This window comes from Colletotrichum truncatum (assembly GCF_014235925.2).
Source record: "Colletotrichum truncatum strain CMES1059 chromosome Unknown Contig_0003, whole genome shotgun sequence".
Lineage (NCBI taxonomy): Eukaryota > Fungi > Ascomycota > Sordariomycetes > Glomerellales > Glomerellaceae > Colletotrichum > Colletotrichum truncatum.
This window is the reverse complement of record NW_027222400.1, coordinates 2,621,233-2,635,999: the sequence shown is the minus strand read 5'-3', so window position 1 is coordinate 2,635,999 and position 14,767 is coordinate 2,621,233. Positions and strand designations below refer to the sequence as shown.

The 14,767-nt window shown below is 49.6% G+C and overlaps 7 protein-coding genes across 7 annotated transcripts; 2 read left to right on the top strand and 5 right to left on the bottom strand.

The window, feature by feature from the left end:
• Nucleotides 1-883: 883 nt before the first annotated feature.
• CTRU02_205624 (uncharacterized protein) lies at nucleotides 884-2,531 on the bottom strand (the record flags this gene model as incomplete). The annotated part of the gene is made up of 2 exons (XM_036727618.1): nucleotides 884-2,336; nucleotides 2,386-2,531. 2 exons carry the CDS (start codon nucleotides 2,529-2,531, stop codon nucleotides 884-886), a joined length of 1,599 nt encoding a protein of 532 aa, XP_036580574.1.
• A 443-nt stretch (nucleotides 2,532-2,974) lies between these two features.
• On the top strand, nucleotides 2,975-6,486 carry CTRU02_205622 (impb mucb samb family protein; the record flags this gene model as incomplete). Its single annotated transcript, XM_036727616.1, has 2 exons — nucleotides 2,975-3,222; nucleotides 3,276-6,486. 2 exons carry the CDS (start codon nucleotides 2,975-2,977, stop codon nucleotides 6,484-6,486), a joined length of 3,459 nt encoding a protein of 1,152 aa, XP_036580573.1.
• A 303-nt stretch (nucleotides 6,487-6,789) lies between these two features.
• Nucleotides 6,790-7,367, bottom strand: CTRU02_205623 (uncharacterized protein; the record flags this gene model as incomplete). Its single annotated transcript, XM_036727617.1, has 2 exons — nucleotides 6,790-6,997; nucleotides 7,075-7,367. The coding sequence occupies 2 exons, from the start codon at nucleotides 7,365-7,367 to the stop codon at nucleotides 6,790-6,792; spliced, it is 501 nt and encodes a 166-aa protein (XP_036580572.1).
• A 1,530-nt stretch (nucleotides 7,368-8,897) lies between these two features.
• Nucleotides 8,898-9,458, bottom strand: CTRU02_205621 (uncharacterized protein; the record flags this gene model as incomplete). The annotated part of the gene is made up of 1 exon (XM_036727615.2): nucleotides 8,898-9,458. The coding sequence occupies one exon, from the start codon at nucleotides 9,456-9,458 to the stop codon at nucleotides 8,898-8,900; it is 561 nt and encodes a 186-aa protein (XP_036580571.2).
• A 1,190-nt stretch (nucleotides 9,459-10,648) lies between these two features.
• CTRU02_205620 (uncharacterized protein) lies at nucleotides 10,649-10,922 on the bottom strand (the record flags this gene model as incomplete). The annotated part of the gene is made up of 2 exons (XM_036727614.2): nucleotides 10,649-10,780; nucleotides 10,836-10,922. The coding sequence occupies 2 exons, from the start codon at nucleotides 10,920-10,922 to the stop codon at nucleotides 10,649-10,651; spliced, it is 219 nt and encodes a 72-aa protein (XP_036580570.2).
• A 1,106-nt stretch (nucleotides 10,923-12,028) lies between these two features.
• CTRU02_205619 (transposase) lies at nucleotides 12,029-13,186 on the top strand (the record flags this gene model as incomplete). The annotated part of the gene is made up of 1 exon (XM_036727613.2): nucleotides 12,029-13,186. The coding sequence occupies one exon, from the start codon at nucleotides 12,029-12,031 to the stop codon at nucleotides 13,184-13,186; it is 1,158 nt and encodes a 385-aa protein (XP_036580569.2).
• A 454-nt stretch (nucleotides 13,187-13,640) lies between these two features.
• Nucleotides 13,641-14,460, bottom strand: CTRU02_205618 (uncharacterized protein; the record flags this gene model as incomplete). Its single annotated transcript, XM_036727612.1, has 2 exons — nucleotides 13,641-14,294; nucleotides 14,362-14,460. The coding sequence occupies 2 exons, from the start codon at nucleotides 14,458-14,460 to the stop codon at nucleotides 13,641-13,643; spliced, it is 753 nt and encodes a 250-aa protein (XP_036580568.1).
• Between the last annotated feature and the right edge of the window lie 307 nt (nucleotides 14,461-14,767).

Sequence of the window (14,767 nt, the reverse complement as noted above, 5' to 3'; positions counted from 1 at the left end):
TTTGTCGCCGTGCGCTTTTAGTGAACACTTGGGCGTTCCCACTCGCGGTGGATAAGACCAACCAAATAGGCACGGGGCCCCTCTGGGGCTACTGAGACCAAGGGCGGGGGAGCCGTTGGCTCTGGTCAGGTACCACGACCAAAGTGACAGGATGTGCGCCTGGGCGGTGGTGCCCAAATGAGAAATTAGACCAATCCCATCACATGATAATGATGTCTGCGGTGTTTTATTTGATTATTATTAGACGAAACCCTATCGATGGTATCTGGGCTCTGGGTGCCGAGATCTTGTCGACCCCACGAGTGATTACCTCAGAGAAAAACGCTGGGGCGGAGTTGGGCGGTCTTGGATAAACGAGGCGGCGGTGCCCTCCGATCACTCAAGGTCCATCCGACCAGCGCCCGTTTCGGAAGGTCCAGCAGACCAACGACCATCACCGAAAACACTTCCGTGTTTGCCGGGTCTCGCAAGTTTGCCGACAGCTGAGTCATCGAACTCTGATATCTCCAACGTCATACCTGTGATGTCGCCCGACTATATTGACTTTATGTGTTAACGCTGGAAGCTCCAGGCAAACTTAGTGGAAGCTGAACCAGATTCCGCGGCGTGGCAACAGTGGCAACACGAATTATAAGCTGCAAATATCTGCGATACCCCTGATCCATCTATCCACAGCTGCAGATGGATCGAAGGATGCACTACTTTTAGTCGTTGCCTTGGAGTGATTAATTGTGACCTCCGACAGGGCTGGCTGAAACCCAAGCCGACAAGAAAACGGCGGATAGACCCCGGGATGTTCTGTCAATACTGCAGGCTCAATGCCTACCATGATATGATAAGGCAGCTGCGCTTCTAGTAGGCTTCACTTGTATGCCTTCTCTCCTCAGGCCTTGTCTGCTGCTTTGCGCTGTTCCATAATTCTGAGCACATCTGCTGCGTTATTGCCGTCACCCTTTCTCTTCTTGGGGCCTCTTTTCCGCTTCGACTTGCCACTGCGGCCATCATCTTCATCATCTTCGTTACCCCATTGTGACAACTTTATTGGCTGGTCATCAAAGTCCGCCTCGTCTTCAAACCTGCTGGTTCCGAAGCCCATATCCAGATCTTCAGCGTCTCGGTCAACGGACTGCAACATCTTCTTGTGACGGGCTGCCCGGGCCTTAGCCTCTTCATCATCTTCATCATCGCCATCTTCCATAGCCTTATTTGCTGCTCTGAGTTGGGCGGCCTTCTTGAATGCTGCCATGATTGCAGGGTCTTCCATTGAGGGTGCTTTGAGAGTTTGCGAAGAAATAAGCTCCGTCTTGGAGTCTTTGAAATAGTTGCGTGGTGCGGCTGGTTTCGGAGGTGGTGGCATTGATGTAGAATCGGGTGCAAGCTCTGACTTGTCGGTTTCCGTCACAGCCTTCTCGTCCTTCACTTCGCCTTCGTCGTCTTCGTCAGAGCTACTATCCATGCCGGCAAGTGGGTCGTAATCGTCTCCTGCGTCGGCAAATATGTCATCGTTGTCATCCTCAGCCTCCTCCTCCTGCTGCTTTCTGTAAAACTCGGGTACCTCCATACCAAGCGGCTTTGCGTCCTTATCCGGAATGAACTCTTTGCGCTGCTCCTCTTCGGCGCCTGGTTGCACCTTGCGAATTTTCCTTTTCTCATGACCGTCCTCGTCCACTATAATAAGAACCTCTCGGCCCTTGCTGTCTCGCTCAATGCGGGTGCCAGGTTTTTGCTTCGCTCCAATCTTCCTAAACTTGTCTCCGAGACTGGCTTCTTGCTGGGCTTTTGCGGCGGCCGCTCTCGCCGCCTTGAGCTCTGCCAATATCTGATCTCTCGTCCTCTTTTTCCCTGGGACAAGCCCTACGGGCGCCATCTGTCCCTTCTTCTTGACCCTTTCTTTCTCAACACCCTTTACTTCTGCTTCCTCCATCTCATCAAACGCCTCATCTACGTCCTCTTCTGGCGGCACATCCTCACTCGTGCTTGTCTTGTTGTCCCATACGTTTTCTCCTTTTCGTATCCTCTCTAAAAGCTTAAAGTCCAATCCTTTGATTAGATGCGTGCTGGAAAGGTCACCTCCAGCAATCTCGCTGCGCAGCTTCTCGAACGTCGCCTGGTCGATCTCCTCCTTCTTGAATGCCTCCTCTAGAGCTTGTATCCTTTTCGCACGATCATCTTCTTCCTCGTCGTTCCGTTCTTTTGATCGGTCCACGTAACCTTCAGCAAGTCTAGATCCTTTGGGAGCTGACGAATGGAACTGCTTTTTCGGCTGAGTTGCTTGGTTTCGCGCAGCAAGCTGCCGGGCAAACTCGGATCGATTACTCCCAGCACCAACAGACCGGCTGAAAACACGTTAGTCTAGATACGAAGGCCGAGAACAAGAGGTCTTACGGAGTCATAGGGATGCTTGATCGTTGCCGCGAGCCTAGCGCCCCAGCGCCACACGGAGTGGCGCTGCTCGGAGATGGCCCATTGCTTGAAGATGTTGGCTTAGATGAGTTCGCGCCTAAGAGCTTCCGAAACTGCTCGTTATTCATGGTCACGCTTTCTCGATGAAATGAAGTCCGGGGATCTATTTCAACATGCGCTGGAACTGTCGACCATGTAAGTCGCAGGCGCCTTAACTCCGAAACCTTCCAAAACTTTCGGTTAGTCATGGGTGCCTATCACGTGACACGCGTGTCGAACGCGCGACTGCCCCACTTCACTTTACGCGGTCATCGGCATTGAGAAGCAATGGGGGCTCCGTCGCAGCCGTCCATCATCAACCGCGCCTAAACCATCTACCATCGGTTCACCTACAGGCTGACGATGAGCGCAGATCTCTCTTTCTGTTAAAGATGTTCGATATCACGCGATTTTCAGTTTGGATTGGGTTTTGCGTGAGAAATCTGTCGGAACGCTAGTGTTGGGACTCACTTCAATTATACTGGCGTTCAACACCTACCATTTCACAATAGTTCTGTGACTCCTGACGAAGATGGGGAGCCGTCTCGATAAAAACTCCTCGCAAGTGAGGAAGCGAATCGAAAATCACGAGTTCGCTGATGAAACGGGCGAGGAATATGAGCCAAGCGCTTTTGGTGGTTTTGGCGACTACTTCCGGCGGAAGAAGATCAAGCTCCAAAACCTTGATGCTGAACTGAAGGCTTCTTCAACCGACAAGCCTCAAATCTTCAAGGGCGTGGTTGCACATGTCACGGGCTACACACAACCGCCTCTCCACATGTGGGTTCTCACCTCTAGTATCCTGACGTTCGTAACTGACTGCGATCTCACAGTCTGCATCGTGAGCTTGTTCAACATGGGGCTGGCTTCTTGCAGTACCTGGACTCAAAGACAATGGCGACGCATATTATTGCGTCTTCCGTTCCGCCGAAAAAGTCTGTGGACTACAGCAAGTATCGATTAGTGAAACCAGCCTGGGTTGTCGACTCCATTGAAGCCGGAAGATTACTACCGTGGTCGGACTACCGAGTAGACAACGATGGACCTCGGCAGAAGGTTCTGAAATTCGATGAGTCCAACAAGCTGAGCCAAGCAACACCTCAGTCCAGAAAAGGGTACAGGGAGCAGACGGACAACAGCTTCTACACGAGCCAATTCAAAGCATCCGCCGGCAGTCCAGCCACACCGTCCTTGAGTAAATTTGTAGAGCGTGCTGAATCGCCACTGGCTCGCAAACATGATCATAGCTCTGACAACCCTAGAGAGTCACCACGTCCAAATGTTCCGAAATTCAAGAAAAAGGACGAAGTGGAAGAGTTCGATGACAACGAAATCGATGACTTGATGGTCGATATTCTCCCACTTGAGGCCACTGCTTCCAAGAATGAGCAGCCGAAGTATGAGCAGACCGAGAGCAAACTTGTGCCGGTTGCTGTCGAAGAGCCGAAGGAAGAAAGCAAGATGCCGGCAAACATGACTTCTGAAGAACACAACGCCTGGTTACTCTCGGATCCGAAAATCTGGAAGTCTTCAACGGCAAATCCGGACTTTTTGAAGCAGTTCTACTCGGAAAGTCGCCTCCATCACTTATCGACATGGAAAGCAGAGTTGAAATCAAAGATGCAGAGACTCGCAAAAGAAAAGGGGCCTTCTTCCAAAGCCATGAAAAGAAAGCCAGGATCACGACGGTATATAATCCATGTCGACTTTGATAGTTTCTTTTGCGCGGTTTCCTTGAAACGCAATCCGGAATACGTCGATAAGCCGACTGTAGTGGCCCACAGCAGTGGCACTGCCTCAGAGATTGCAAGTTGCAATTATGTTGCCCGTAAATTTGGGGTTAAAAACGGCATGTGGATGAAGAAAGCACTTGAGCTTTGCCCCGATATCAAAGTTCTCCCATATGATTTTCCTGCTTACGAAGAAGCAAGTCGTCTTTTCTACGAGTCAATTTTAGAAATTGGAGGAGTTGTACAGAGCGTCAGTATTGACGAGGCACTTGTTGATATAACTTCGATCATTCTCTCTGGTGCAGGATCTGACGGCATCGGAGTTGATGAGGACAGTATTTGGAGGGAGCAAGAAAAGGCAGAGCAAATCGCCCTTGAGCTTCGCAACAAGATCAAAACCTCTACCGGCTGCGCAGTATCTGTGGGCATTGGAGGCAACATCCTGTTAGCCAAAGTTGCCCTTCGCAGAGCGAAGCCTGCCGGGCAATTTCAAATAAAGCCTGAGCAGGTACTTGACATTATTGGGGAACTTGAGGTCAAGGATCTTCCTGGAGTTGCCTATAGCCTCAGTGGCAAACTTGAAGAAATCGGTGTCAAGTTTGTCAAGGATATCCGGCAGGTCTCAAAGGAGCGGTTATCATCCTCTCTAGGGCCAAAGACTGGTGAAAGGCTCTGGGAATATGCCCGCGGCATTGATCGAGTTGAGATCGGAGAGCAGCCCCCCAGAAAATCTGTTTCAGCAGAAGTCAATTGGGGAATACGCTTCATCAACCAGCAAGAGGCTGAAGAATTTGTTTTAAACCTTTGCAAAGAACTGGAACGTCGCCTGCTTAACGAGCAGGTCAAAGGAAGGCAGTTCACAATGAAGATCATGCGCCGGGCTCAGGATGCTCCTTTGGATCCAGCAAAGCACTTGGGTCATGGTAAGTGTGATAGTTTCAGCAAGAGTATTGTGTTTGGAGTTGCCACTCACGACGCTGAGGTGATCGCAAAGGAAGCTGTCTCTGTTCTTCGATCTTACAGATTCAGTCCTGGTGATCTTCGTGGCCTCGGTGTTCAGCTGACGAAGCTCGAACCCATTAAATCCGGCCCAACTGGCCCAGAGAGTAGCCAACGCAGGTTGGCATTTCCCACTTTCAACGGTCCTACTTCGGCGAAGAAAGCACAGTCGGATCCCATTGAGGATTCAAAAAGCCCTTCAAAGTTAAACGCAACCCAAAGTCGTGCGGGTTTTGCACAAGATCCCATTGCAGACGATCCTTTGACTCCACGGAAACCCAAAGTGCATCCAGCCTTGGCGCTGGCACGCGCTGGTGAAAAAGATGAAAAGGCAAAAACGCCTTTAAACATCATGGGCACTCAGTTCATTCTTCCATCACAAGTTGACCCAGCCGTACTAGCTGAGCTACCGAGCGATATTCGATCCAAGCTACAAAGAGGTCAGAAGCCAACCGCAGCTCGACAAGTGTCGCCTCAAGTGAAGTCACGGAGCCAAAGCCCGGCGATCCATGACGATATCCCATCACAGGTTGATCCGGAGGTTTTCAATGCACTGCCTGAGGACATGAAGGCAGAGGTCCTTGCACAATACGGTAGAAAGGGCAACCAAACCCTCTTACCGCAGTCACCACGTAAAGACAGATTCATCCAACCAAAGAAACAAACAACGCCGACCAAAAGAGGAGGCAGGAGTTTGTGGAACAATACAAAAGAAAAACAGCAAGACGCAGCGGCAAACCGTCTACAGACAAGCTTCTTACCGAAAAAAGGAGCTACCACTATCGCCCAGGAGGAAGAGCCGGATGAACTGGATCCAGAGTTTCTTGCTGAGTTACCAGAGGATGTCCGTCGAGAACTTATTGAAGACCATCGGAGGAAGCGCCTCGCTCAGCGTTCTGGGCTGAATTTTAACGCCCCTCGGAAAGCTCATGCGGCAGAAACAAGCGACTTTCTACCTGGTGGACAGACCAAACTTCAGTTTCCAGCGCCCCCACCTAAAGCCAGTTTCATGGGGTCTATTGTGAAGTCGACACAGGAGGTCAAGGACATGATGGAAGCTTGGCACGATGGGACCAGGACAGATGGCCCACATCAAGACGATGTCGTCGTGTTTGAAAAGTATTTGGCCAAGGTCGTTGTGGAGGAGAGAGACATGCATAAAGCGGCAAAGCTGGTGCAGTGGCTCGAGTGGTTGGTTGAGGAGGACGGCAGCGAAGGAAGAGGGAAACAAAGCTGGAGGAAGGCCCTCATCAACGTCAAAGCCGAGGTGCAGAGAGCGGTGGACAGAAGAGGCTTGGGACCACTCAAGCTATAAGGGTTAATGATTCACGAGTTATGCCAGGATATCTTAGGACCGCGCTTAGGCAGGATACGAATCGTACAAAACTTGCAGTTCAAGTGCTAGAGGCCTTTATGAACGCTGTTTTGGGGTGGGGGGAAAAAGAACAAGAAATTGGACTAAAGAACCACAATCCAGACCGAGGGGTATCTTCCAACGTGTTCTCCCAAGTGCCCTCACACCTATTCGCGCCTAGATCAAGAGGACTCCTACATCCGTACCTTTTATATATCCACCCAAGTAAGAAATAATTAACCTCGGAAATCCTCCAGGTAAATGTCATAGAGAGAAGAACACGGATGCTCCGGCGAACAGTAGAACCCAAGCCGTGGCCATAACCCGAGCGCCTCCGCTCTCGATCATGTATACATTGAGCTTCAAGGCGCCTCCGCACGCCACGTTCTTGTTGCCGTCACAGGGAGTGTCACACGCCGAGTCGTCGAGTTTCGTCGCCAGACTCGAGAGCTTCTGTGAACACCAGCACTCGCTGCAGCCAATTGGTGTCAGCATTGCGCCATCTGGAACCCCACTCGGAACGAGAAGAATGGAGGGCACAAAACTCACCGAGAATATTCGACACCAGCGTACTTGTACTCCTTATCCGTCCCATTGCTGCAGAAGCTGAGGCATATCGGCACCGTCATGTTGGCGTTCATGTCGAAGACCTTGCTGGCGCCGTTCGAAAGGGCGCGCTCACGGGCTGTCTCGGGCAGGTCGTTCGTCTCATTGAAGCATCCTTGGTACTTATACTTGTCGGATTCCTTGTAAATGGCGAGAGCTTGCGCCGACGCGAGAGGGGCGAGAAAGGCGAGGAGGAGGAGAGAGGAAAGCATGCGAACAAGAATGCTGCGAGCCATTTTTGCGCGTAAGATGCCCGATGCTGAGGATATTGGTGATGTAGCTCGATGAGTTATCTGTTGAAGGACCCGGAGAATCTATGCCAAGCGCAAGTCCAGGTGGTAAATGCCTAGTGGCGAGGACAAACAAAGGCTTCAGTTTTGCGCGCAATCCGGAAGATTACGACTGTCGGCGGCGGAGTATGAAGGGTCTACGGCAGCGTGTTTTTTTGGTGGCCGAAATATGGCAGATTGGCATTTAAGGGTCAGTCAGATAGTAAACTCGTGACAGTTTCGGCGCGCTCTTCTCATAATGAATGCATCCCCAGTGGGAAGAAGACGGTCTGCTTCAGGATGGAAACGAGGCTGAGAGGTGAGATGAGGATGATGCGCGCAGGACAAAAGCTAGGTTCCAGCTATCCGTAATAAGCAGCCTAATTGGAGTGATTTTTCTTCCGTTTCCCTTATTCGGGGTGGCGGCAGAGATGGCGGCGTACAAAAGGAGATTATGCGGCCGTCCACTGCGCCGCGATGGCGCGCCAGAGGCGGTTTAGCCATGCCCTTCGACACAGAGGAATGGCCTAGCGGCATGCAAGCTGGCCGACGCCCGCTCACTAGGCGCGTAGGGGCACCAGCCAACCCAGGGATCAGGCCTGTAGAAAAGCTCCCCACTACAGCTGAGGTGCGGCGGGTGTTCTAGACCAAATTGAGATGGGGGGGACAGGAGGGAACTGTGTGTGGTCAATGGTGTTTTGTGCACTGGCAATCTGGAACCTTGTAAGACCTTTCCAAAGCTTAGACAGCTACAACCCTGAGTGCGACAACTCCTTGCTTTTCACAACGCCGCAACTCTTGTTGCACAATAACGTTTACGGAGCGATTGATTCGGTCTTTAGATGTGCGACGACATTATGATATTTCTCGCCTGCAAATGTTTCCTCGGGCCGTGGCTGCAGCTCTACTGAGACATGCCGGCACTAGTTGTCCACAACGTCGTCACTGTTGGCATTTGTTTGATTATTCTCGAGAATTGACACGAATACCTTAACTCTTAGCGGTGTGAGCTGCTACCAACCGAAGTATCCATCTTCCCCCAAGTTATGCTCTGCTTTCACTACAGGCACCGCTTCGGCGGCTGTTGAGGTGCCTCTTCCCATACACCCATACAAAATGGCATTCCGCAAGTTCCAAGCCCATGGTTCCCACGTGGTGAATAAGTCTTACGAAAAGGAACGCTGAATGACGGAAACTCGGGTAAATCTGGGCCTCCATTTTGTAGTGGCTTTTTGCCAACTAATCCTCCGTACCCATCTTTTCCAGGGACTACGAGAGGTTTGTTTAACTCGCGTGGTGCTAAGAGAGCCGAGCGACATGCCCTGGGCACAAACTGGGTCTACTGTCTGCCATGGCCGCAGTAGCGAGTTCTCAATTCATACAGAAAGTGGCTCTCAAATGTCTCTTTCGATGGTTTTAGCTTCATTCGTTCGTCGTCATTATCGTCGTCTTCATACTTCTTCACTGATGTCGTGTTAGTTACAATGCCCAGTTGCCCTACCTGAACACCAAGCATTGACTTACAGGCATGCTGAGTTCCAAATCACCATGAACTCTTGCTGTCAGAGTCACTTCGATATCGATATTCAACCCCAAATGCACCGCAAAGCTTCTGCTTTCGCGTGCCGGACGTTTCTCGTTATCCTCTGATTTGGAATAACCTGGCCGTTGCAGGTGCGGCTTCCGCGCCTTTCGCCTGCCTTGGCTAAGGTTCTGGCTTATTCTCCTTAGAGGGAACTCTTTCTCAGACTCGGCCTCCGAACAGGACGTATCCGTTGGTTCGGCTAATGTATCAATGCTCGGAGGAGGCGAAGGCATGGTGAGATCGATACCAGAGTCGCGATTGCGGTCATAGGCCTTTGATCTGGTTTCCACAGCTGGTTGTTGAACATCCGTACTCTCATGGTCTCCCCCCATTTGGATGAAAGATGTCTGCTCCACCGGTAGAGAGTCATCAAACGGCATTGGGCACCATATATATCGCAGGTCGGCAAAAGGCTGGACGGAACTGTACAGCTCCTTCGGGAGCCATACGGTCATGCTATCTCTCGGCGTCATCTTTGTTTATGGTCTTAAGCGAGTGTAGGTATAAGCGAATGTGGTTGGTAAGGAATTCAAGCAAAACTGCCAAAAATCGAGAGATGCTAAAGCATGGCAGTATTACTCTTGACGGAGCCAACAAAATAATTGAAAACTCTTCATTCCTCCCCTGACATCAGAAGAGTCTTCCGGGCTGGGAGAGAGCGCACACTTTTCTATCAGCATTCAGCTAAAGACGAAATGTCTTGGCACATAATCAGGATTAAGACTTGTTCACAGGATGCTCAATGAAATCATGTATGGAGTCTGGTTGCACTGGTTGGCTCCGTGTTCTGATAAGACTTGGCAGGACCTGCCCGAGATCTGCAGGCCGATCGCTGGGGGCACACGGCTTAAGAACCCGGATTTGGGACCCATTTCCTGGGTGAGAAGTACCGAGTTGCAACATGCACGCCACCGACGACATGCTACCACCCACCACATATTGTTTTTATTGCCGGGGGATGTTTTCATGGCCCACCACGGAGCATGTGGAAAAGGATGAGGCCATCCCCATTTTGTTGCCAATTTTAGAAGCTTTCAGGGTCCTGTGGTTTCGGGGGCTTTAGTGCGCCATCGCCTTGGATTGCAGCAAGGCCGTTGTGCTTCCCCACCTATTATTTCTCAAGGCATCAAATGAATTCTATACATCACGAATCATCAACTCTGAAAACAACTAGACATGACGAACTTCAGAAGCCTCTGTTATTTTGGATTCTTCGTGAACCATGGGCAAGCTCAGTGTTTCGTTGCGGGCTTTTGAAAAAATAGGTGTAAGCCTCCTAGACTGAAGCACCTTTCTACTAGTAGTAGTACATGCTCACTGTAGTGGAATTGGATAGACTATCTGTGAGAATCAAATTATAGTTCTAATAACCGGTCTTCTAAGGATTGTTTTACATGCGGTTAACCCACAGAAACGCTGGGCATAGACCAATATTACAGATGGCAAGCACGCCCGGTAGGTCAACGAGAACAACTCAACACGGATGATGCGCTAAACATCACCATGTTTTGCCCCTAAATGGTTCAGTTTCAAAGACTGGACAGCTCCACATATGCCTTTCCCCCCAAAACGTCGGGGAAACAAAGAGACGCTTCGCCAAGGATTATTTGGGACAGCAGTTGCACTTGAAAGGGTCAGATTTGTAGCGAACTGATGGAAATAATCAAGAGATGAAACCTACACGAACGGCGCCAGAGTTGCCGCCGGTAAGTTGCTTGAGACAGCCGCCGCTGGCATATTCTGTTGTTCCACAGACTTGGGCGGCACCCAAGTTGGTGCAAACGGACCAAGGAGACTGGAGCGTGGAGTTAGCGGGATTCCGATCAACTTCTTGCAGACTTCTCGCTTACGCATGGGGTGATACGGTCCTGGCACTCGGCAGAGACTAATGGTGCAAGCAAAAGTGCCAGAAACGCTAAAGTGCCTGTTTGACGCATCTTGGGATCAAAGATATGTGGATGTTACAACGTTCTCAACAAGGAGTTGGATTTTAAGTGATGAAAGACTTGGGATGGCTTGCAGAGGACTTGAATTGCGCGTAGATCCGAGAACCTTTATTTGTTGTCCAGACTCTCCCCAACAGAGGCATATTTCTTGTTTCGATACGTCCTATGACTGGGCCCCTAACTCTTGATTCCTCAACTCCGGACATTTACTTGTGTCCGCGAGACGAGTTAAATTAATATGTCAGCAGGAAAAAACTATGTGATATTAAAAACTTCTACTTTGAACTGAATTAGGAAATAAAAGGACTAGTTGACCAATGGAGTGAGACTGTCCCACAGTTCCAAGGATGTGTTGCTTGCAACATACACTCACCGATATGCCGATCGCTTACCTCCTTACCAATTCAACTGGGAGATAGTAGTGGAGTTGACTCGAAATAGTCATGTACATTCTGCGCACTCCAGCCTGTATAACGTCGCACACCCACTTCTCGCACACCCCCACATTTCGCACACCCATAAATCGCTCATGTAGAATTTTACCCTCTTCAACATTCTTTAATATCTTCACCACTTTTACAGCGATTATTATAATTCTTTGAATAGTTACTCTTATACGCTTAATGGGCCAGTATACGGAAACAGAAGTCAATCAAGCTCTCAATGCAGTTGCAAGTGGGCAGAGTGTCCGAAAGGCAGCTCATGATGCTGGAATTCCACCATCAACCCTCCAGTCTCGATTAAAGGGTTCACAGGCAAGAAATGTAGCTTTCTCTAGCTTCCAGAAGCTATCTCCAGCACAGGAAAGTCACTTAGCTGAATGGGTGCGTATCCAGGCGGCGTTAGGGCTGCCGCCAACACATCAACAACTCAAGGAATTTGCCCAGCGAATCCTAGACATCAGAGGCACTACCCAGCCACTTGGGAGAAACTGGATTCAGTTCTTTATTAAGAGAAATCCATCAATCAAGGTTCATAGAGCTAGAGCCATCGATTCTAAGCGTGTCAATGGGGCCTCAACTAATGTAATCAGGCAATGGTTTCAACAACTCGCCCTTCCAGAGATCAAGGCGATCAAACCACATCATCGCTATAACATGGATGAAACTGGTATCCTAGAAGGCAGAGGATCAAATGGCTTAGTACTGGGATCATCAGAAAGCTCATCAATGCGAAAAAAACAGCCTGGGTCTCGGGCTTGGACAACTATGCTTGAGTGTGTCTCTGCAACTGGTCAGGCGCTTCCTCCACTTGTTATTTATCGAGGGAAATCGGTTCAACAACAATGGTTTCCTCTTGATATCCATAAACGTGATATTTACAGTGGTTGGAAGTTCACAGCAACTGAGAATGGCTGGACTTCAGACTCTACAGCTGTGGAATGGCTTGAGAACATCTTTATCCCTCTGACTAAGCCTGATCATCCCTCTGAGCAGAGACTATTGATCCTAGACGGTCATGGCAGTCATGAAACAACAGAATTTATGTATCTCTGTTATAAACACAAGATATATCTCCTTTTCCTACCGCCACATACATCCCACGTTCTCCAACCTCTAGACCAAGCAGTCTTTGGGCCTCTCAAGGCGACCTATCGAAAAGAGCTTGGATACCTCATTCAACACAACGATTCTACAGTTGTAGGCAAACGGAACTTTCTTACCTGCTATGGAAAAGCACGCCAGATGGCATTTTCAAGCAAGAATATCAGAAGCGGCTGGAAAGCAACAGGACTATGGCCCATTTCGATAGCTCGACCGCTCATGAGCCCTCTACTGCTTGAGAATGCTTCCAAGCCCTCAAAGCCAGGCTATTCTACGCCTATGAGGGCCTCTGATGGTGGAAAAGACGAAAACTGGGCATCTGCTACATCCATAGTAGCCTGGTCAACGCCCAAGAAGACAGTTGATCTATATGATCAACTTAGCTTATTCAGCAAGTTGGATAAAGATCAGCAAACGCAGCGACTGTTGTTTCGGAAGGTTCAAAAGGGATTTGATGAAAAGGACTATCAATTGGCTACAGCAGAGAAGAAGATTGCAATGTTGGAAGCAGAAGTTGAGGCTGGAATGGTACGGAAGCGGCGTAAGGTCCAAATGAGCCCAAATTCGAAGTTTGCCAACATTGAGGCAATTCACAAAGCCCAAATTGAGGCTGGCGAAATTGAGGATAGCTCAGATGAATCTAGCGAGCCTGAATTACCTATTAAAACTGGCGATAGTATCACAGTTGCAGGAGACGAATCAGACTTATAGTTATGAAGTTGATGAATACCTCATGATGACCCAATTTATGGGTGTGCGAAATGTGGGGGTGTGCGAGAAGTGGGTGTGCGACGTTAGTCATCGGATGACACGCGTTTCGTGCTAGGCGAACTTCCCAGCAAGGTCAGGGGGTGTTCGGACGATGATCCTTATGCTACGCCTGGGGCATCAGCAACTAGAACGTAACCTAATCATTGATAAAGACTGCATAGATAAGACTATAACTGATGAAAACCCAGTGTTGATGGGTGGTCTTTTTAGATAGGGGCAAGCCCGTGCGTTAAAGAGAAAATGATGTACATGGACTATGTAGGCTTGATAACGTAGTCCTTGGCCGGCGTGTATTGTGAAGTTATAATAGTCAGTTTTGCTCATGAATCATTTCCATCGCTAGACTTTCAAGCCGGATAAGGTTAAAGGTATATGATCGTACTTTATATTGAGCTCAAACTGACAACTCCTGCTGCTGTACATATTCAGCCGACGCGTCATCGGGAGTTACCATAGGATCCCACATAAAGTCTTTGACCGACATCTCCGGGGTGGGAAGCACCATGGTGCTAGGAAACACAAAAGTCCTCCCCAAACCATCTGGTACTCCTCCTTCGGAACCGGATATGCAACCCTTCGTGTCCGCCTTCCGCCTCGATCTCCTCCAGAGCAGCGCAAGCCCGCCGACAACCAGCGCCGCCAAAGGCAAACCCACCCCGAGTCCAACCCCCAGACTGACGGCTGGCGGAGTGCCGCCACTCCCGGCGTTACTGGCACTACTATCTGCTCCACTGGTACTTGTCGGAGTGCTTTGCTGAGTAGTTTGCGCAGTCACTAGAATCAGAGAGGTGACAAGTGCTGTTGGGTTTGACATCAAGAACACGGCTGACGTTGAGGTGGTCCTGTTCGCCCCGCATGTGAATTTGAGGGCAATGGACTTGCCGTCGTCGCAGGAATTCTGCAAGAAGGGCGTTACAGTCGACTGTTGATCCGCGGGACAGCCCGCCATACAGCAGTCAAAGTCCAATAACGACTTCGACCCGGCGCAAACGCATTTCGTCTTGCACGAGTTGGCCTGATCCACCATAAATTGCGAAAAGCAGCGGGCCTGTATCGCAAAACATGTCATTCAATAACTGTTGTGTGTCAAATGAAATGGGGTAGTGGTGTCATACGTAGCATGGCGTAGCAGTCGAGGTGGCAGAAGGCGCCGGGGTTTGTGATGCTCCTTGCCCTACGAGAGCCAATAATAATAAGCTTAAAACAAACATCATGGTCGTCAAAATCGTGAAGAGAAAGATACGCAGCAAATGATGTTTGATGAGCGAGGGGATCTTGGAGTGTTTATAACAGAGAGATGAGAGGATCGCGCCTCTGGTTTGGAGCTAGCCCAAGCGGTAAAAGGAAGTTAGCAAGATAAGCATTGACGGCAGCCCTTCAAGGATGCAGACCGGTCGACGCCACCGGTACAGTAAAGCCGAGCGCTTTAACTCCTTTATATGCATCTATAGTAAAAATCGTGTAGCATGCTACCACGACATTATCTTTACATCTATAATAATAATACAGAGATGGTATCAA